Source organism: Odontesthes bonariensis, chromosome 6, assembly GCF_027942865.1.
Source record: "Odontesthes bonariensis isolate fOdoBon6 chromosome 6, fOdoBon6.hap1, whole genome shotgun sequence".
In the NCBI taxonomy this organism is placed as follows: Eukaryota; Metazoa; Chordata; class Actinopteri; order Atheriniformes; family Atherinopsidae; genus Odontesthes; species Odontesthes bonariensis.
In genome coordinates this window covers 24,757,310-24,779,661 of record NC_134511.1, presented here as the reverse complement: position 1 = coordinate 24,779,661, position 22,352 = coordinate 24,757,310, and the positions used below count along the sequence as shown (strand labels likewise).

At 40.6% G+C, this 22,352-nt stretch overlaps 1 protein-coding gene and 1 long non-coding RNA gene across 3 annotated transcripts in view; one reads left to right on the top strand and one right to left on the bottom strand.

The window, feature by feature from the left end:
* sub1b (SUB1 regulator of transcription b) overlaps positions 1 to 12,298 on the top strand; it is a 43,667-nt gene extending 31,369 nt beyond the window's left edge. The window contains exons 1-5 of one of the 2 annotated variants that reach the window (XM_075468117.1): positions 4,300 to 4,360; positions 6,559 to 6,631; positions 8,492 to 8,611; positions 11,680 to 11,788; positions 11,946 to 12,298. In XM_075468117.1, coding sequence (XP_075324232.1) covers positions 6,563 to 6,631; positions 8,492 to 8,611; positions 11,680 to 11,788; positions 11,946 to 12,025 — 378 coding nt within the window. In that variant the 5' untranslated portion in view covers positions 4,300 to 4,360; positions 6,559 to 6,562 and the 3' untranslated portion in view covers positions 12,026 to 12,298. Of the gene's footprint in view, positions 1 to 4,299; positions 4,361 to 6,558; positions 6,632 to 8,491; positions 8,612 to 11,679; positions 11,789 to 11,945 lie in introns of those variants that run through there. The other variant, XM_075468118.1, reaches the window with a different exon arrangement.
* An 813-nt stretch (positions 12,299 to 13,111) lies between these two features.
* LOC142382933 (uncharacterized) lies at positions 13,112 to 14,915 on the bottom strand. The gene is made up of 3 exons (XR_012769968.1): positions 14,793 to 14,915; positions 14,109 to 14,335; positions 13,112 to 13,988 (listed from the first exon to the last, which is right to left on the bottom strand). It is a non-coding gene; the product is annotated as an uncharacterized LOC142382933 (long non-coding RNA).
* Positions 14,916 to 22,352: the final 7,437 nt, after the last annotated feature.

The following is a 22,352-nucleotide window of genomic DNA, read 5'->3' as shown; positions in this document are numbered from 1 at the left end:
GACCCCATTTATACTAATCTGTTTCTATATCGTTTCTATCGCGGATGCACTGTCCATTTACATTAAAATACTGGAATACGACTTCATAGGTGGAAGGATTCAAAGACGCCGGAGCCCACGTAAGCATTCGCATACGATGCTGATTTTAGCAGTTGTAAACAGTGAGAAACAAGGATCCGCAGTGCTGAGCTGTAGCTACTGCGGACGTACTCCTCCCTGATTCGCTATGCTGGTATCGTTGGTCATGTGACTTGAGTGCTGGGAAACTAAAAACAAACAGGCGTGCTGCACTTCAGTTACACACTTCCTTTCTATTTGTGTCATCGAGAAGAATATGGAAATCATGGACAACCACGATCAGCATGGGAGCCTGCTCCATGTCCTACTGCTGGTAGTACGCTGTGCACAACAATACGTGGCAAGGAGGCGCCAGATTCAACAAGCTTTTATGATGAGAACCCAGCCACTGCAGCAACGCAAGCCGTACATGGAGCGCCGCTTTTGGGTTAGACCGGGAAGAAGCAGCGCATGGTGGGACAATTTCGTGGACCAAGTTGTTGTCGCCGAAGAATGGCGCGAGAACTTTCGAATGTCCAGAGCAGCCCTGATAAATCTAGCAATAATAAATAATAAAGCATAATAAATAATAAAGCATAATAAATAATAAAGCAAGGGTGATTATGTGATGTGATGGCTGATTAGTCATGTGACTAGCGAATCAGCCGATCCCCGTTTCAGAGTAAACAGTAAGGCTTTTATTGAGAGGACAGCAACTTTGTGTGTAAATGTAAATAGTTTGCAAGACGCCGACACGAAGAAATGGTGAAATGAATGAATGTAAACAGAGCCTAAGGTTACAAAAACAGCTTGCTTGCTCTCCTGGCTTATCTAATACTGCTTCCTCTGTGGTAGTAGGCTCTATATTAGGTTTCTTCCTTAGAGTGCCACCTAGTGGCATTAGAACACTGTAACATCTCCCTTTACATATAACTAGAGCCAGAACTCTTACCAGTGCAGCTCCTGTGTTAAAGCACTGGCTATGAAAGAACACAACAGCCGCGGCTATTCAGAGACAACACGGGAAGCCGGACAGCCTCTCCCATTCTCTGGCGAAATTGCTACATCTTCAATGTTAAATTGACGATAAAACAGTTATTCACAAAACACAAGATATGCCCAATACTGCATTTACTTTCATAACTACAACATGTTGTCCTGTAGCTTAATGAAGTGATTTGTTCTGAAATCACCGCCGTTCACTGAGGAAATCATGTTATGAAGCCGCCACTAACAGCCAGGCTTCCGAGCCGAGGGCTGCCCGGCTTCAGGAGGGGCCGGGAGAGTCAAGTTTTTTCTACAATTCTAGGTCATCATTGGCTAAATCGACAAAAACTCATCACTTCCGAGGCTGCTCGGAGTCTCTGGGGGTAGATTAGATGTGGGCGTGTCAATATGAGGGGCTGTGTCGTGATGATTGGAGTTAGTGTTTGTCCATCATGAGAGATGTTGTGGCAGCCGAATTTTTAAGCGGGGAGAAGCACGCTGGAACTTCAGTCCCAAAGCGGATACGAAAGAGACTGGTTGTCTGTGAAAGTGCTGTCGGAGTTTCACTCATACTTTTAGTTGTTTCTTTCCAGAATTCATGCTGCCCATTCACAAATGTTACCTTTTTTAAGAATACTTACCACCACCATCAAACTCTAAGTATTCATTATGACAGGGAAAAATGCCCCACAGATTCTGATCCAGCCTCAGATCCAGCCATTTACTGGCCTGAGATTCGATCATACTTGATTTTGGCCTTGCTGTGTGAATTTTCAAAGTCTATACCTTCTTTCTGTGTATTTGCTGGGCACACTGGTCATACTAGACACAGGTATGTTATAACTAATTCTTTTTAACTTTGCTATCTTCTGCTTTGGGATGGCACGAGCCACTACAACCCTGAACACGTAATATGCATTCCCTGTTTTAAAAGTCAGCAGCCGCCACTGGAACACAACTAATATAAACTCTTTAGAAAAAGCACAAAAATGACAAAACATAAATGCATTAATTTTAAATTTCCAGTACCAAGTTTCTGCATATACTATAGCGGTCCTGCCTGGTATGCTGTAGGCGAGGGAAAGGGGGAAGGGAGATGGAGATGGAGGTTGGCTCATGGGTGCATCTTCAGCTGCTGTATCCGGTATGTCGGTCGGGGTCTCCATGCCACCTCCAGTGTTCCAGTTGTCATCATCAAGCAGTGGACTGCTGTGGATAGGAGTGATGGTAAGTTTTCAACGTCTTTCAACATGGCGTCAGGAGTCTAACCCGGATGCCTTTTGGACATATGAACAAACGGTGAACAAGAAAACAACTTTCAGAATGGCGTATCACATCCCACTCCTGACACCATGTTGAAAGACGTCAGTCATGAGGCAGATATAGAATAATTCTGTGAGCTTTATTCTGATAACTTGTAGCACGTACAAAAACAGCTTGCTTGCTCTCCTGGCTTATCTAATACTGCTTCCTCTGTGGTAGTAGGCTGTATATTAGGTTTCTTCCTTAGAGTGCCACCTAGTGGCATTAGAACACTGTAACAGCAAGCTCCGGCCCACTGCTTCACTATAACTACCCTGTCGAGTTTGAAGCGTGCTTCGGAGCTTCGGTGTTGGAGGTAACATCACTAGTCTGTTCATTAATTGTTCGTTGCACTCTGGATTTCCAAGCTAAATGATTTAGCTCTACACTGTGGATTCCGAGACACCTGCCTGCTCACAAGCTGCCTGCTCGCTCCCCCGTTGACTCAGTACCTTCTTCACCACAGCCAGCACTCTCCCCTCCACTCTGGAAACCCTTTTGGACTCAATAAGGAAAAACACACATCTTCTATTGGACAAATTACCCTCTCTCCGACTTACTTTAATAAACCTTGAGTCTTTACTCAAATCTCCCTGAGTCGTGTCTGCTCTTTTTGTGATTCAGCCCGGCTTTTGCCATGACAACAAAAAATACGCATACATATATTGTTTATCATTCTTTATAATAAAACATTGCAGTATTTAAAACAAACACCCAACTACAGACTATATTTGAAAACACTGTAACAATTTATTTTAGTTGTGCAAACATATTTTATGTATTTCATTTTCATATTCACATGTTCTCATTCAACAATTTTAAGTGTGTGGCAATAGTCAGGTAAGGGGGTCAGATTGAAGAAACAGACAACACCACCCTGGAAATTTCCCCCAAAAGATATTCTGTAATCAAATAAATAAAATCTTAAAAAAATGCATTCATGACTACCAAAACAGCTCTCAGGTTAATACGCCTATAGCCTGCTTGAGAATACAGGAGACTTGTTTCATTCATCATTACAATTCATTTTAGAAAACTATTCCTTTAAACGACAATTTAATCCAGCTGATGTTTACCAATAGGGAGGCAGTTTCATGAAGGTAGGGGCCACTCCAGCCAGAAGATGCAAGACAACGCAGCACACTGAAGGGAGACGCTGCTACCAGAGGGGCCAAAATGCCACCAGTGTAAGCTCTCAGCTTGTGAAAAGCTAAGATACTAAATGAGTAACAGCAGACTGAATTTATTGGATGATTGGAAAAAGGATGAATGGATGGAAGTATGTTTGTAGATACCCTTGTCGTTTGGTAATGAAGGCATTCATACTGAGGGGGGCAGCAACACCTAATCGCACGTCATATCTATCTGACCAAAGAAGAAGAACATACAACCGTCACATGTAGGAATCAGAGGGAATGAATTAGCAGATAAGTTAGCTAAGGAAGCAGTGAAGAGAGAAGAGATGTCCATGAAAGTAAAGTTATCTAAAACAGAGGGCAAAAGTTTAATAAGGAAATAAATTAATAAACAGTGGAATCAGTATTGGAAGAATCGGGGAAAGGGGAGACATTTATACAAACTACAGAGTACAGTAGGGGAAGGAGGGTGTTATGGGCAAGCAAGGACAGAACAAGTAATCATGAGTAGAATTAGGATAGGTCATAGTGGGTTAAATAGCACTCTTAGTATAATGGGCAAACATGCAACAGGTCAGTGTAGTGGTGGGGGAAGAGAAACAGTAGAACATGTATTATTAGAATGTCCTAGGTATAAGAGGGAGAGGAGAAGGTTGAGGGAAGGAATAGGTAAGGGAGGAGGGTCATAATGAGGTACCTGGTGAAGACTGGTTTAGCCAAAAGAATTTAGATAGGAGTAAGAGGTAGAGTCCAGTAGATGGCGGCAAATGCAACTACAAGGATGCCAGCTGCCATTAAAAACCAAAGAAGAAGAAGAACATACAATACATCTCATTTCCGTTTCCTGTTAAAAGCTCCGTGCAGCTCCATCACATCATGTAAGCATTAACATTCTAAAAATCTCATGTTTAACATGTATATGTGGTGATTTTATGTGTAGTGGAGTAATTAATGGTTTGTGTCTCCATAACTGCAACAGTTTGACACGGCCAAAAGAACAACGACACGGGTCACATCATGTCAAACGATCTCTGCTAATGTTAGCTACTGTGGCTAAGCTATTCATGTAGTGGATCTTATCCGGAAACTATCACGGCTGGATTCAGCTGCTGTCAGCTCAGCACAGGCGACTAGAACTAAAGATTAGATGACCGAGGTGATTGTTTTGTCAAAAGTAGCGGAATGTTCGTGAGACGTAGATTGAGGCGCTAAACGCAACATCCCCCTTAACCGTAATCAGATGAGTAACCCGGTCCTAAAAGCAGCTCCACGTGCAGCCTTAATGACCCCACAGATGCAGCTAACGGTACAATCACCCGGTGGGCAACAAACTAGAGCCTCACCATCGAAAACAGCCATTTGCAGCCTGAACATCCTTTCATCCATTTCACCCACTGGTGGAGATGTGGTGATAACGTGTCTTAAACCCTCATAATGCCCCCCCTTTGTCCTGTGCCCCCCCCCCCCCCCCCCCCCCCATCAATTCTGTGTTGCACCTTCAGTCTTACTTCAGTCCTACACATTAGCACACATTTTCCCCTTGGTTTTGGAATTTCGGGCCAATAGATTTGATGAATAAAAAGCATTGATGACAACAGACTGAATGGATGAAATATGGTTTACTTGAAGACTAAGTTCACCGTTTCATATCAGATGTAAATGGGCAGCTGCACAGGCTGCTGCCACCTGCTCTGACATCTGCTGGGGCCGCATCATGAAGTGACCAGTCTCCAACACTGTGGGAAACAAACAGCAGCTCTCATCAGTCAAATGGTGCTAGATTCTAACCCGCCATCTTACTGTGATCCCCACAGGAGAGTAAAGTTAGACGAAGGGAAGTTTCATTTGAATGGAAAGTGTCTTCTTTCAGAAACTATTATTTTCCAACACGTCGATTCTGAATTTGCTTTAAGTCTCTTTGACAAGCAGATAAAGGCTTTTTCCCAACATCCATGTCTCTGAACCAGTTCATGCCACGTGTCCTTGGCTTCAATTGGGTACAGTTTGACACGTTGTATAATCCTAAGCATTGTAAACTTTCCTAACACTGAATGTCTGTAAAGAAATATTGCTTGCTGTAATTATTTTTCCTGTCCGTACTTGGTTGATAGAGATTTCATCAGCTTCATGTCTAAATTAGCCTGCAGTTTTTGAATGTAGAAAATATGCTCACTTGTTCACTTAAAGGGGAACTGCGGTATTTTCAACATTAAGCCTCTTTTATGAGTCGTCTGCAATGTTTTAGAACCCCCCCCCCCCCCCCCCCCCCCACCGCTTTTTTTTGTTTACTGCTGTCTCCGGTATTTGCCTAATTTTGATTCATCTCAACTTGCTTCAGAATGGCAAGTCATGTGCATGTCTAGAAAGGTCCGTAAAAGCACCATAAACGTCCGTTTTCAAAATCATCAACTCACCGGAGTGGTTACTGGTGTGCACTGGTAATCCATATCAAATTTCGTTGCGAAAAGTTGCTTCTGTCGTGTTTTATTTGACATTTTGTAAATCCCATTGAGTTCTATTGAAGACTGGATGTTTGTTGATATTACTCCGCCACCGATGTGGAGTATAGCAAGTCAGATTCAACTGCTGAGCGGAAGTTTATCCACGGCTGTGAGGTGGCTAAGAAAATAGTGCGAGCATGAACGAGCTGCCAAATAAAACACGACAGAAGCAACTTTTCGCAACGAAATTTGATATGGATTACCAGTGCACACCAGTAACCACTCCGGTGAGTTGATGATTTTGAAAACGGACGTTTATTGTGCTTTTACGGACCTTTTTGGACATGCACATGACTTGCCATTCTGAAGCAGGTGGAGAAGAATCAAAATTAGGCAAATACCAGAGACAGCAGTAAACATCAAAAAAGCGGTGAGGGGGGTTCTAAAACATTGCAGACGACTCAGAAAAGAGGCTTAATGTTGAAAATACCGCAGTTCCCCTTTAAAGCTACATAGGCTGAATATTGACATTTGCTTTTAAAAAATCTTATTTAAAGATGGGGATCTGGAGTGGCCATGGCCCTGAAAGCTCTCCTTTAACTGATCACACACTGATGTTTTATTCTTGTTTGCAGCACAATGCCAAAATCAAAGGAAGTGCTCTCCTCCACATCTGGAAGTGACTCTGACAGTGAAGTGGAGACCAAGGTTTGTGCTTTAAAGCTTACTTCTGACTGGAGCACTTCTCCCATGTACTTGGAATATATACACATTTCCAGTCAAAATGTGGAAACGCCTACTCTGTGAAATTGAATGGGTCAGGATCCAAACTTTTGACAGGTACAATATACAGTGCTCAGCATAAATGAGTACACCCCATCAACATTTTCTGTGGGATACTATACTACAAAATACTCCCACAAATGTGGGCCATTGATTGCAAGCAAGATTTGTTCATTTACACACAAACAAGTGATTTTTTTTTTTTTTCATGTCGGAAAAAAATCCAGTTTAATAACAATTATAGTTATAGGAGAAAAGCCAAACTCAAGACTACACAATTCTAACAAGATTTCAACCACAGGTGAGTAATTCTTCATTTACCAGCAGACGGGTGGTTCTAAAAGGGCATTGCTTACCAAAGAAAAGCCCTTCCTATTTCATGCTGTCAGCAATGGCACCACATGGAAGAGAAATGTCCCAATGCCTGAGAAAGGAAATCATTTCTTTACTCAACAAAGGTGAGGGCTACAAGAAGATCAGCAAAGCTTCGCATATCAGTTAGAGTACTGTAGCAAAGGTGATGCAGAAGGATGGAAGTGCAACATCTCACAGAGACATCCAGGCCGTTCGTGGAAGTTCACATCTCGGCAGGAGGGTCTTCTGATGCGAAGGCTTGAAGGAAATGGCCATTCACTGCAGTGAGCTGAAGAAGTGGAAAGCCAAACTGGGGTGCCTGTTTCCCGTGCCGCCATACGGCGCACACTGCAGAGGAATGGCGTGCATGGGTGTCGTCCACCAAGGAAGCCTCTCCTCAAGCCCACGCACAAAAAAAAAGCATGCCTAGAATTTGCCTGGGCCCATGCTGAAAAAGATGAGGACTACTGGCACTCTACTCTGGAGTGATGAGACAAAGATCGCTGCTTTTGGAGCTGATGGCTTCAAAATGGCGTCGCAAAAGTGAGGATTAAAAAGGAAAATGCATGGTGCCTACAGTGAAACGTGGTGGCAGTGTCCTCATGTGGGGCTGCATCTCATTGTTGGTATGATGCACTGCTCGATACTGAAAGAGAAGATGCTACCATCACTCCGTGCCATGGGTCGTCGGGCACTTTTCCAACACGACAATGATCCAATATCGAAAGCTACAGGGTGAAGGTGATGGAATGACCAAGTATGTCTCCTGATCTGAACCCAGTGGAACACCGGTGGGGAATTCTGAAGAGACAAGTTGAGCAGCACTCTCCATCCAGCATTCAGGCTCTAAAAGAGGTTGTTCTTGAAGAATGGAAAAAGATAGATGTTACAATATGTTGTTCCTTGCAATGCCTAGAAGACTCGGTGCTGTCCCCAAAAATCACGGCGGTCATACAAAATACCACGTTTTGTAGTTTTTGTTGAGGGGTGTATTCACTTTTTGCTTCAACAAATTTGAGTAAAACTGAAGATTTTGTGATCTAAGTGATATTATTAACCTTAATTTCATGTTGTTCTTGTGTTCATTGAGATATTGATTCAAATCTTACTTTTCAAACAGGGATTTATGCTGAGCACTGTATCTATATTTACAAACAAAAATTCAAGGTGATTTACAGGAGGCATGCTTTTACAGCTTAAATCACAAGTATAATAGTATACTCGTCTTTGTTTAGGATTTGTGTGAAGAAGTAGAAATGTCTTTCTACTGTTACTGCTAAAAGCTGTCTGAAACCTTATCAGTACTCCCTCTAATTGTTTTGGTAAACTTTTACCCTGGTCTTTGTATGCTAGTTAACTTTGGACTTTAATACAAATACTGTAATTACCATCCTTAACGAGGACATGATGATGGGCAACATCTGCTTATAGGCAAAAAGAAAGAAGCCGAGTGCGCCAGAGAAATCCGCCAAAAAGGCAAAGAGTGGAGAGAGCTCGAAGCCAGGTGGTTCTTCAAAGGGCAGCGGCAGTGGGGAGGACAATATGTTCCAGGTGAGTGTCACAGATATTCTGTAGTGATGGAGAAACCAAAGCTTTCTGAAGCACTGAATCAATATGAAGCAATTGTGTTGAAATGGTTCACTGTTTCGGAGCATTTGATATAATGGAATATGCTGACACCTGCTGGCCAACCTTCAATACGGCATTTGTATGAACAATGAAGGCAGGGTACTGTGAGACTAAGGCACTGTTATGTATAACAATAAAGGTTCTATGTGAATCTTTTTGACTGTTTTTTTTTTGTTTGTTTGTTTAAAGATAGGGCTGGGCGAGTTAACACGTTATTATCGCGTTAACTCATTAATTGTTTAACGCCGACAAATATTTTATCACGCATTCGCACAGGTTTTATTGTTTGTTTTATAAAAGTCTGTTGCTCACAGGCTTTTATTTTGTAAAAGTCTGTTGCTCACAGGCTTTTATTTTGTAAAAGCCTGCTGCGGAACCGGAAAAGAAAGTAATCGGCGGATCCACCAAACATGGAGAAGGGTACGGAACTTTTACTCGACCATTTTCATTTTAAAGTTCTTCCAGACGGCGGAGTCGACAGAACCAAAGTCATCTGTAAACTCTGCCAAGTTGAATTGTCTTATCACCGTAGTAGTTCCAGTCTAAAATATCACTTAAAGGCAAAACACACAACTGATAGCAGCAAGTCATTCAAGGAAACAGACAGTGGAGCGAGGCTTCTACATAACAACTACATAAAGATGCTGATGTTAAAAGTGTGTTTGCACAACAAATGTTATGGCACTTTCATTCATACGGCAGCACATTTAAAATAAAACCAAATGCTAAAAGCTATACACTACTTTTGGATTCATTTTGGGATTGTGCGTACAAATGCCATTAATCGTGATTAATCAGGGAAATCATGTGATGAATTAGATTAAACATTTTAATCGTTGCCCAGCCCTAGTTATTACTATAGTTTTTGTTCTAATATACAATCATTCTAAATATTGAAACATTTTTGAGCTACGTGACAAATTTGAAATTGCCCCACTGAGGGACTCCATTTTAGAGCTACCCAAGGTGAGTTGGATAGAAAAATGGAAATAATACTCCAATTCAGAAATGTTCAGTGCTGCCAGCTCCACCTCAAAGGTTCAGGATAGTCTCCAAAGTACTACCTGCCTACCAGGACCTTTTTAGGCCTGCAATTTCTCACCCGTCATTAGTTTGTTCTGCGTTCCTAAAAAAAAAAAAGTACTGTATTTTCCAGACCATAAGTCACACTTTTTTTCATAGTTTCACTGGTGGTGCGACTTGTGTGTGTGTGTGTGTGTGTGTGTGTATATATATATATATATATATATATATATATATATATATATATATATACACAAGTTTAACATGTTTTTAAATGTTAATTCATACTGACTCACATGAACTAAGGAGTAAACATTGCTGTCTACAGCCACGAGAGGACACTGTGGGCTTGTGACAACTATATGCTGCTCCTGTACCACTGAAACATCAACTTAAAGACAACTGAGAAAGAAGAAAATCCTATTCTGTAGATTACAAACTGCAGGTAGTAAAACATGCAGCTGAAAACGGTCATCGAGCAGCAGAAAGCAAGTTTGGAATAAGTGAGAAACTTTTGAGGGACTGGAGAAAAAGCAGAGGTTAATCTGACTGCAGTGAAGAAAACAAAGGAAGCTAAGCTAAACTAAGCTAAGCTGAAAGCAAGATGGCAGAGCTGGAGAGTCCACAGGTGGGTGCTGGAACAACGGTGTGTCAGAAGCTGCCGGCAGACTTCCAAGCCAAGGTCCACGGTTTCCGTGAGTTCATTGAAAAGCAGGTACCTGAACACAACGCTTCACCGGATCATATCACCAACATGGACGAGGTCGCCCTCACGCTTGACATCCCCATGGGCCCAAGTGTCGCAGAGAAAGGGCAGAAAGTGTGAATATAGTGACAAATGGATTTTGTGAAATAAATGCGACTTATAGTCTGGAAAATACAGGGATTTTCACATCACACTAAAGCTCTCTAGCTCTCTAAATACAAAAATATACTACATGTAGCTTACAAAATGCCATGTCAATGTATATTAGAAGTTATTTAAGTTATTTAATTTAGCATATAGCTCATAACAATAAAAAAAAAATCCACTGTCAGGACTTCTGTCTGAATTTGCACTTGTTGTGTTGCAAACACAAACTAGACCAGGTTGCCTTTGGGTGCAATTAGTTTCATGACATGCATTCTAATTCTAGTTCAGCAAAACTAAAAATCAAATATAGTCGTGGCTAATAGCAACATGTTAGCAAGAGGCTAACAGATAGCCTATAGCTTACGTCACTCATAGAAATCTGCATCCCTTTATCTTTTGCCCGTTTCTCCTCTTCTTCTCTTCTCTTTCTAAACTGGGCACCTGATGGCTTCTTTGGTCTTTTACCATGATGATGATCCATGATGATTCCACATTATTACCTTTGCTTTTCCCATTAACGCCGTCCGTTCACCCGTCAATCTACCGGATCCACGGGATTGCCCATAGCAAAAACCGGCCCTGGTGATATGCCTTTGTGAACAACGGTTGTGAAAAAAGACTGCCCCCATATTTGCTGAAAAAACTTGGATGTTTTGTGCTGATATTATGTGTTTGGCTTTCTCCAAACGTGCTCCTGTGCATTATGATGAAACATCCCTCTTTGATCTAGCCTGTCCAGAGGACATTGTTCCATAAGTGTTGTGAGGCCTGTATATTCTAAATGAGGCCGGTAGAGTCTAAGATGTTACAGTCACACCGTCTGACCTTGGAGTGAACTGTCAGGGATGTTCAGTCCTGGGAAGATTGGCAACTGATTATTTTCCACTTGTGAGTTAAACTGTCATATTTTGAACTGAATGGCTGTACAGTTTTTTGCTGCTTATATGCCCGGATCAATGCATTTTATGCTTTCATGTAAAATAGAGTGTGTTTACAACGATATAATGGATGAGGGAACAACCCTCCCACCCATTTTCTGCGTGTGCCTGCAATTTCCCAGCATTTTGAATAAACTTCATAGAGCAATAGTTAAAACAACTTTTACTTCTTGTAGATTGGGAAGATGAGATATGTCAGCGTTCGAGAATTCAAGGGTAAAGTCCTGATTGATGTCAGGGAGTACTGGATGAACCAAGATGGTGAGATGAAGCCAGGGAAGAAAGGTAAACACATTCCCTTATGTTTTAAAAATCAATGACACATATACAGTACTTTTTTATTTGGAAATAACACACAAGGCAAGTAGTCAAAGTAACAGCTGAACGTTTTTATTAGTCTGCGCTCGTAGTGTAAGATTCCCCTGTTGTTTATTTCTTACAGGTATTTCCCTGAACCCTGAACAATGGAACCAACTAAAAGACCAGATTTCAGAGATTGACGATGCCATTAAGAGAATATAAGCATTCCCAATGTTACCTGTCGGGCTAATTAGACATGTTTGTTAATTAGTTTTGTATAAACCCTGGGATTGTTTTCTAATGGACTAGTTTAAGTTGTAGTTTACACATTTAGTTGTCTACATTCTCTGGGTTTGTGTGTTAAACTTGTTGTTGAGCTGTTTTAGTAAAGATGTGGGAGGATGAGTAGGTGGATGATCATTACACTTGGTGGGTGGATTGCATCAATACAGTGATGTTTTTGTACTGAACAATAAAAACAATGCACTAGCTTAATATTGTTGCTCCATTTTTAAGCTCAATATTCACAATTGAATTGTAATGTAGCATTAAATAATAGGACTCTGTCTCAGGGGACTGCAGTATGCTATAGTCGGTACTCTTCCTTTCAGTTTTTTTATTTTGGGACATGTAATAGGATTTGTAAATGAGCACTGCGAGTTATTTACATTGATCATTGTATTTACAGGGCCAAAGCCACTGACCTCAGAATTGACACTAAACACATGTTCAGAAGAAGACAGATTATCAATGAATACTTATTTTGATTAATTAATTATAGGCTCTGCATAAGAGCATACATAATCTGTTGACATGGGGCATGGTTTTGGTACCCAAAGTGTTCTGGTATGTTGTGCAGCATGGAGTGAATATGTCGTGGGTGATAAACACGGAGACGATTAAAGGTAGAAATAAAATTGTCAAAACCATCATTGATGTCGATGTTCATTAATCTGGAACATCAACTGCCCAAATAAATTTAGCCTCTTTACACACAGTAAAAAACAGTGTCAATTCAACTCTAAGAGAGTATTTAACACTGAGGTTTATTCACACTGTTCAGAGTAATATGATTACACTTTATAGAGCCAATTTGTCTCCCAATAGAGTTTTAAAATGACCCTAAAAATATTTCAGTTTTTATTTCCAGTGTTTTTTTTAAGTTTTTCTTTTTTACATTAGGTGATGATTCTCTCTCTATATATCTATATAGATATATATATGTGTGTGTTCTAACCTATCAAATGGAAAAAACACATTTAGACAAGGTGACAGTAACAGTGTGCTTTAATGCTCAACAGATATGCAACAACAAAAAGAGCTATTTCATTCCCTCCGGATAACATTTGTATGTCAAAAGGACTTGGATAATGCAGGCTGTCAGCATGAAAGACCACAAAATAGTTTTTTGTCCTGGTCACCTCATATGCATGGTAATGTTCTTTAAAGGTAACTGTAAACATAGGCAAAGTGAGCAGCAACAATTTGTCATGTATTATCAGCACTGACTCAATCTGGTAAAAGACAGACATTTCAGATTCAACTTTGCCACAAATAACCAGATGTGTTTAGCCCAATTCACTTTCATAACTGGAACACTGGAAGGCACTTGCACTGCCTTGACAATTTCCAAAGACACCATTTTCCCGGGGCCAATGTCTGACCGACTAAAAGTTGTGTAAGATCGCCTGCTGGTGTTTTTTGGCCAGCGTTTTGGTTGACTGTTTCTTGAAAAGATTGTGCTTGCCTTCATAGCGCATGCACCAACTATGAAGTACAGGTCCTATTTTCTGGATAATGGATAAGAAAATGGTGCTTTGGTAAAAGTTTTTTTCTGGGGATACAACATCTTGAACAGTTTGTGGTGTTCCACAATCAAATGTTTCAAATATACACACAGACCTTGAGATAACATGAGAGAAAACACAATGTTCATTATTTGTAGTAATAAAGGAGGATGGCCCCAATGTTGGTCAGTAGAGGTTACGAAATCTCCAAAGAGGAGTGGTGCATTCCTCAATAAGCACCATGACTGAACTGCATTGCACATTAAATCCAAGAGCTCTGTGGTTGGTACCAGTCCATGGCTTTCTGTTATCACTTTTCTTTTCAGATTAGTGGGACACTTTTCCCGGAATTTGTTGGCTGTGGCCTCCCAAAACAGCAGTCTGAAATCTTGTTCTATCTGTAATGCAAAGAAAGGAGTGATGAGACACACTGAATGCATGATGTCCCATTTGTGGACTGTTTTTGAGGAAACTTAATTTTGCCGATTTCTCATTTTGAACAACTGGAAATGTCTTACCAGTCCAGGTGTGTCTAGTAATCTCAGGAAGACTGAGAACACATCCCCTGTTCTCTTCTCATTGTTGACCATTGACTGATGATAAATGAAGGTAGCTTTCATCTTCTCACGGATGGTGTCCTCATCAGCAGAGTGTTTCAAAACGGCAATAGCTGCTTCCACATCCTCTTCAGATAACACTTTGTCAGCAGTGAAGGGTCTGGGTTGAACACGGCTTGGCCCACCAACTTCAAAGACAAAACACAATTTGATGGACTCCTGCCTACACAATTCATCAATATCATATGTAACTTGGGCAGTCACAATTATGAATTTTTAGTTTACGAATAACTGCCATACAAATCTTTTTTGGCTTGTCAGTCTTTTGCAGCATTTCTTTAAATACTGGATTTTTCAACCGTATTGAACGGCTCCATTTCTTTAGCTAAACCACGTTAAACTGTCTATATTTAGACACTTGTCTGAATGAATGGCATGATGTCATTAAAAGAGGACCAATCAAACCTTAAATGGTGGGAAACAACATGGAAATAGTGATGGAAGGAATGGAAAAGGGATGGAAATATGACATTTCTGTTAGTTTCATCCTGCGGTTTTTGTAACCACGAATGTAAACAATTATGACAGCTATGCATAATAATTGCGATCATTCAAGTTATTGATAACTGTGACAAGTAAACTTACTTTAGGGAGATTTGCTCACAGACACACCTCTTTCCTCTGCATTTTTTTGTTGGATGGTTTTCAACCGCCATGCAAGGTATCCGGACCCACTCTCTGGGTGGTAGTAATGTTCCTATATGTAATTAAAATACACACAGACTGACTGCAGTGTCAAGTCTTTTATTTTATGTGAAGCACTTTGAATGGTTTTGTACATGAAATGTGCTATACAAATAAAGTTGACTTTGATTTCAATTTTGACTCAAAGATCTGACATTGAGTACTGCGTGTTTGAGATTAGTTAGAGTTGAACTGGACGCTGCGTTCTTGCAAGGGATATGGATAAGATTGTACTGGAAGTACTGACCGACTCACACATGCGTCCCCCTACCTCAAGCCTCTTCCTGAAGTATACCTACTCCGTGTGTCCTCTGCTACTGGCCCTGGAAAAACCTTGCTTCTGGAGTCATTGTCTGCCAGCCTTCAGCGCTAAAGGTCTCCAGCCACCGGGAGCCCGGTTTGTCTGCCCGCCTGCTGAAGAACAGACACCAAGAACATCACCAACCACATACTCTGAACTTTTTTAGTCCATTCCACGCCTTGTGACGAACAGTTATGTCTGGCAATAGAGCAGGGGAATTATCTCCCAATTCATATAACATACAAAAAACAATAAAATAATATAAATAGTTTGAAATTTTGTTTTATATTAATGAAAAAGATCTTTATCTGTTTATATATTATCTGTTGTAAGAGGTTTTTAAGGCCTAAGTGAAATAATAGTATATGCATCTGTCATAGTGGGAGCTATTTAGTCAGAGCTTCTACTTTTAATTTTTTTTTACTTGTGTAACAAATATATTTGATGGTATGTTGGTGCTTTGTGTTATGTAGTCTGTTAATGCATTTTGTAATGTTATCAAAAGAAGTGAAGGTGAGCAGATAAAAGGTAGGAATTGTTTTCTAAAGCGTTCTATACAACAGTAACTTTTAATAATGAGTCTGGTGTGAAACTAGTAAATACATCTATAAACTGTGTGTTTCTATATGACAGGTAGGATAAATAGTATGAAGTGTTGCATTTTAAAACATAACCAAATGGGTATGGTGCCTAAACTCAATCAAACAGCAAGTGAAATGGCAGGTAAAACAAAAGTAAACTGCGAATGAATAGGAAGGAGAAAATAGCCTTTTAAATCTCATGTTTGTGGATTCTGTGAACTTCCCTCAACCCTTTTTAATGCCTCTTGTGAGGTTCCTGATGCTTGTTCAAAGATAGATGCTCCAGAATGGCATTTGCTCTGTTTACCTTCAGTGTCTAATATTGACCCAGCTGATACGTCATAGGTCGTCATACGTCTGCTGGACGTCTGCTACAACACCCACAGCTTTATGAATGTTAAACAAACACATCCAGTGTTTGCCAGAGGACAGGGCATTCTTCTGAGCCGTCTTCTTTGGTCCTGATAGCTAGTAATGGGCACATTTTCATCCTTTCCAGACATGCAGATGTGTTATAAGAAGACTAAATTCTTGAAAAAAAACAGTGAAAAGAGTCAAATAAACAAGGTTGATCAGATTAATCAAATATACCAAATCATGAATTAATAAATCAAACATCACAACTAGTAAGAAAATGTGTGAGCATAATCCTCACAACAATCTTGTGTATTGCTGGCTCTGGGAGATTTATGAGCTAAAGTTCACAAGAGGACTGTGTCATTAATTAGAATTAAATGAAATAAAATAGAAAAATACTTTATTCATCTCCCAGTGGGGGAAATTCAAAATTAATCAAGTAGCTCAAAATTACTAGTATTTTTTTTTTTTTAATATTTACAATGATTGTATTTTAAATAATATAAATAACATGTACTTCTCCCAAAATATGTTATGGAAGCAGAAATCAATCAATCAGCTTAATTAAATAGGCATTGCATACAGTATATTCCGCTCATCAACTAACATAAAGAAATGTCTGCAGTGGGATGTACATTCAGTTCAGCACTCTCATATAAACAGGATGGAAGTTTCACAACTCACACAGGAATGCCAAAACATGTCTGAGTTTACATTTACCCTTTGCTTTATTTAGATCTTTTACATGGTGTTGTTTCAGCAGCGTGTATGTTAATACTGGCTAAAATTCCAAAGATATTTATGATATAAGTTCACAGTTATCAACACATCACACTCACAGAGCTACTCAGTGTAAAAACAGCCTAGTTGTAACCATTTTGAAAAGAGCCGTTACGTGGCAGTTATTTCGAATTGTTGCTCCCACACCAATGGTTACCAAGGAAACACAGTATAATGCTTACTAGCATGGCAAAATCCCATTAGCTTGTTACTTTGACAACAGGAATGTCAATATGCTGAAGGAAAAAGAAATGACTGACTTTAGGTTGCTGTCCTTATTTATTGAACAGGTGGTTAGAGCTGCAATATCTAAAAGCAGTAACCGTTGCTATAAATCAACATGGCTTCTTATTAACATGGTACAGTCGTCACCTTTGGACGTGCATTCCACAACCCAATGCTACAACGTATTCACTGTGTTTCCTGCTTGGATGTTGTTAGGTCTAAAAATCCGATTTGTTTTCTGGTTCGCTTTTCTTGATCCCAATTCTGCCCTCTCTACCTTGTATTTTTCTTAGTTTGACAAAACTTTAACGATACACATACCATTTCAGGGCTGTTAATTAGCCAAATACTTAATTCTTATACAAATAAAAAATTGCATACAAACCACATCTCCAATATGCTATTGACAAACTTTAAATGTGTACTACCCAACGCTTTGGCAAAGAATGTATCAAACATATCCCCCTGTATAACACAAGGAGAGAGCCATCTATTAGATTTATTTCACACAAGTAAGATGCCACCTACACTGATAATTGTGAAAGAACAAATACTAACACCTGAATGTCTAAAAAGACTATATTTTTCACAAAATCAGATTCAAATGTCAAATTGCCTTTCCTGGCATGCGATTCATTTTGGTTGCAGCCGCAGTGAGCTATGGCATGCTGAATCCACAGCTGGACGGTCGACAGATGCATCACTGATTTTGTTTACATGAACAGCAATACCACAACTATAACTTAGCATAATGAGCATGTTTTACAAAGGGGAAGAATTAGTCTCCTCAATTATCAAACGTGGCTGGCATTAAATTCCAGTGCACAAAATATAAAAGAAAAGGAATCTCATCTTCAGAATTTTAAATGTGTTTATTGTGATGTTTCAGGTGAAAAATAGGTTTGAAAAATGTTCCGAATGCCTGCATTTTATTCAACTTCCACAGCATTTCTGTTGTTTTGGAATAAGAGTTTTATAACAGTGGGCTGTGTATTTGTAGTCAACTTGCTCACAGGCTGCAAAGCTGGGGTTGTCAACCTGTCAGTTGCGATTGACCAGTTTATCTTTGAAGCACCTATGGTACATTCCTGAACACATACAAAAATAAACGAGCAAATACACTATGCTGATACGGCTGCAGGGTGGTTGGCACCATCACCTCACTTCTTCAAACAGAAGCATTCTCTCCCCTTTCATCAGTGGGATTCTCAGTGGGTACTCCGGCTTCCTCCCACAGACCAAAAAGCTTTCTGTGATAGACTGGTTTGCCCTGCCCCCCCACCCAATCGCACCCGAGATCAGCTCCAATCCCCCTGCAACACTGATTGGGATGAAGCAGGCACGGGCGTAAAATCGCGTATGGACGTGTCCATACCAATATTTGGATACGTAGAAAATGTCCATACCAATTTATTTTTTTTTAAGTATTTTTTGGGGGCTTTTTATGCCTTTAATGATAGGAGAGTTGGAGAGAGACAGGAAGCAGGGGGCAGAGAGAGGGGAAAGACACGCAGCACGGGCCACTCGGTGCGGGAGTTGAACCGGGTCCAGCTGCAGTGAGGACTGTAGCCTCTGTATATGGGGCGGCTGCTTAACCCACTATCACTGCCACTGACCGCCCTGTCCATACCAATTTTGAATGGGAAATTGCACAGCGTTCGGGAAACAAAGGGTCAGTTTTCCCCTTCCGCAGTTCCTTCTCTCAAAGACGGCGTGTCATTGGTGGGGACAGCCTTGCTATCTGTGATTGGCTCACCTTCTATAGCGCTATGCCTGGCTTGTTGTTGCTAGGTTGGTTGCTAAACGGTGATAGCGGGAAAACAGCTCGTCAACAGAGGCTGAGCAAAGTTTCAGTGCTCTGAGGAGGTTGAAAACATGGCTCAGGACAACAATGACGCAGGCACGGTTGAACCATGCTGCTGTCTGCCATATCCACAAGGACAGGTTGGATAGCATTAAAATAAAACAAATATGCTAGCTGTTTGTTTGCGTCAATGACCGGCGGTGCCATGCATTTGGCTCATTCATACAAGATTTGGCTAGTTAATAGGCTCAAAGCTACAAACTTAATAGTTTTTCAGGAAAAAGTGAGTCGTGGAAATGTGTTTTTCATGTGACAGTTTATGTCTTTATTTTTAATAAATGTTTGCTGGACCTTAATCTTTTGACTATTGGTGTTTAATTTTTGTGGGAACTGTGCAGAGCTAATAAATGCTTGTTGGTAATGCTAAGTAGTCATCCGCCTACATTTTTCAAAAATTCTACATTTCCACTTTTATTGTTCACACTTATCTTTGCAGTGTGCACTTTCGAAACTTCATCAGTTAATATTTTTTACAAAATGCACTACAACTGCAGCACCCAAACTTTCAGAAACACATGTAATAATAAAACATCTTACTGTGGAAATGTCTGCCTAAGCCTGTGATAATGTTGAAGTCACCAGAAACTTGAGTGACTTACATAAAAAAATCAATCCTCAATCTTGCCAGAATGGTTTTCATTAAAAAAAATCAGACGGCTGTGAATCAGATAGGATTTGCCATTATTCACCCCAGAATTGGTTAAAATGCAGAAAATTGCATCTAAGAAATACAAAAATACACAAATGAGGTGTCCCTCAACCTTAGGTGGTGGTGGAGTGGCAAATTATGTCCCTACCAATGTCAACACCATTGTTACGCCCTTGGAAGCAGGTATGGAGAAAAAGTGGATGGACTTCTCACTCACTGTACCATATGCATTTACATTGACTGAACAGTATTGTTACATGGTTACATCGTCTCCTGGCCAAAGTTAAAATGTTTTTAAGTCTTCATGACCTTGAGAAAGCCATCCATGCCCTAATAAGTTCAAGGTTAGACTATTGCAATGCACTTTATGTCGGCGTCTCCCAGTCTTCTCTCAGTCGCCTTCAACTTGTGCAGAACGCTGCTGCCCGTCTTTTAACCAACACCAACAGACGTGTGCACATCACTCCTGTTCTTAACTCCCTCCATTGGCTTCCTGTCCTTTAACGTTTGTTTTTATAGATCTTAACGGCCTCGCTCCATCGTATTTGTCTGAGCTTTTAATTCAATTCAATTCATTTTTATTTATATAGCGCCAAATACAACAAGTGTCATCTCAAGTCACTTAAATAGTATAGTCCAATTCAAGCCAATTAGAATTCAATTAATTGTAATCATAATTATTTACAAAATAATCCAATTCATTCATATAGTGCAGAGGTCTTCAACAGGTGGTCCGCGGAGGTACTGCAGGGGGGTCGCGAAATCTTTGGTTGATTAAAAATGGGGTAGGGGATCTTATTCTGGAACATTTTTTTACATATTGCTTGAAATACTCTTCACACCCCCATTGCAACCAATTAATTAAAAGTTTTTACACAAATATGAAAAGTTTTAGTGGCCTCTAGAACGTACAATCTAGGAAAAACACTATCCAATCATTGTGAACGGACCGTTCACAATGATCGATGCTTGCTGTCAGAACAGCGCTCGTGCACCTTCGTGCTCGTGCGCGTTCATGTACTCTAGAGGCGTGCCTTCGGGGGGAAAGTGAAGAAAAGGATTGGGACTTTTGACCTGTGTATTCTCAAAATGCAGCTTCGCTGGACTCAAAATCCAGGATCTCCTACCCTACCTTTAATATACGATTTTTAATATTTCTTTTTTTTTATTTTTTCCAAACAGTTTTTTCTCACAAATTGCAATGTCTTTAAATGCACATTAACACGAATCCAAAATATTGTAGCGAACGGAAAAATGGAGGCAGAAGACGTTATCTTTCAGTCAGCAATGCACGCATTCAGCTACACACAGTAGCTATCTGAGGCTAGGCGCCAGTTCACTCATAGCACGCCCCAGACCTGTCCCACCAGGCCCCCTGTACACAAAGGGGAGGACCCGCCCCTTTTGCTGCTGTGCCAATCACGAGGCCGCGTGACACACGCTGGCTCTGTCTGGTTCCCCGTGATTGGCCGAGAGTCCCCAGTTTACTGAAGACCCAGACACAAGGACGCACGCAGCGACATTATTGAGAAGACCAAATATATATAAAATGGATCGTTTTGTAACTCGACCAAAAAAATCCACAAACACAAGCGAGATACCATCCACCTCAGGAACCACCAGTGAACATGCAAGTGACGAGGCAGAACCTGCTGCAGATGTAGCAGCTAATAAGGGTGAGCGCAAAAGGGAGAAGACCCGAAAATATGCAGATCATTATCTGAAGTTCGGTTTCACCTTTAAGGAGACAGATGGCATTGAGTTTCCAATGTGTGTCATTTGCTCTACTGTTCTTTCAAATGAATCTATGAAGCCATCAAAGCTGTAGCGTCACTTGGAGACAACACACAGACACTTAAAAGACGAACCTGTTGAATACTTCCAAGCTAGCCTCAACTCCCTCCAAGGTCAACAGACATTGATCAGAAAATCAGCCAAAGTTGGTGAGCTAGCTTTGAAATGCTCTCATCTAATTGCTCTTCGGATTGCCCAGAAGAAACAGCCATACACACTTGCAGAGGATTTAATATTTCCTTCAGCAACCGATATGTGTAAAACCATGGATGGAAATGATATTGACATTAATAAACTGAAAACCATTCCAGTGTCGGACACAACCATAGCTCGCCGTATAGATGAGATGTGAGTCTGATGTAAGGGTGCAACTGATAGAGAAGCTGAGGTTGGCAGATGCGTTTGCGTTACAATTAGACGAGTCAACAGATGTGTCGAAGGACGCCCAGCTTCTGGCGTTTGTGCGCTTTGTCGATGATAAGGAAATGCAGGAGGAATTTTTGTTTTGAAAGTGCCTCCCTCAACGCACAACTAGTTCTGAAATCTTCAAAGTGATCTATGTTTTTTTTAGAGAGAATGACATTCCGTGTACGTCTCTTCTCTAATCTCTGTGCTGCTGAGGAAGAAGAACACACTGCACTACTGTACCATTCCGAGGTTCGGTGGCTTTCACGGGGAACAGTGTTGTCACGTGTGGTGGAATTGCGCAAGTCTATTCGGGAGTTTTTGCTTCTTCAAAAGAGCTGGCTGCACTTTTCATTGACAATGTTTGGGTCACCAAACTTGCCTATCTTGCTGATGTTTTCGCTGAGCTGAACAAACTGAACAGTTCAATGCAAGGCTGCAATACACATGCCATTCATCTGTATGACAAAATGGAAGGCTTTCTAAAAAAAAATCAAAAGGTGGA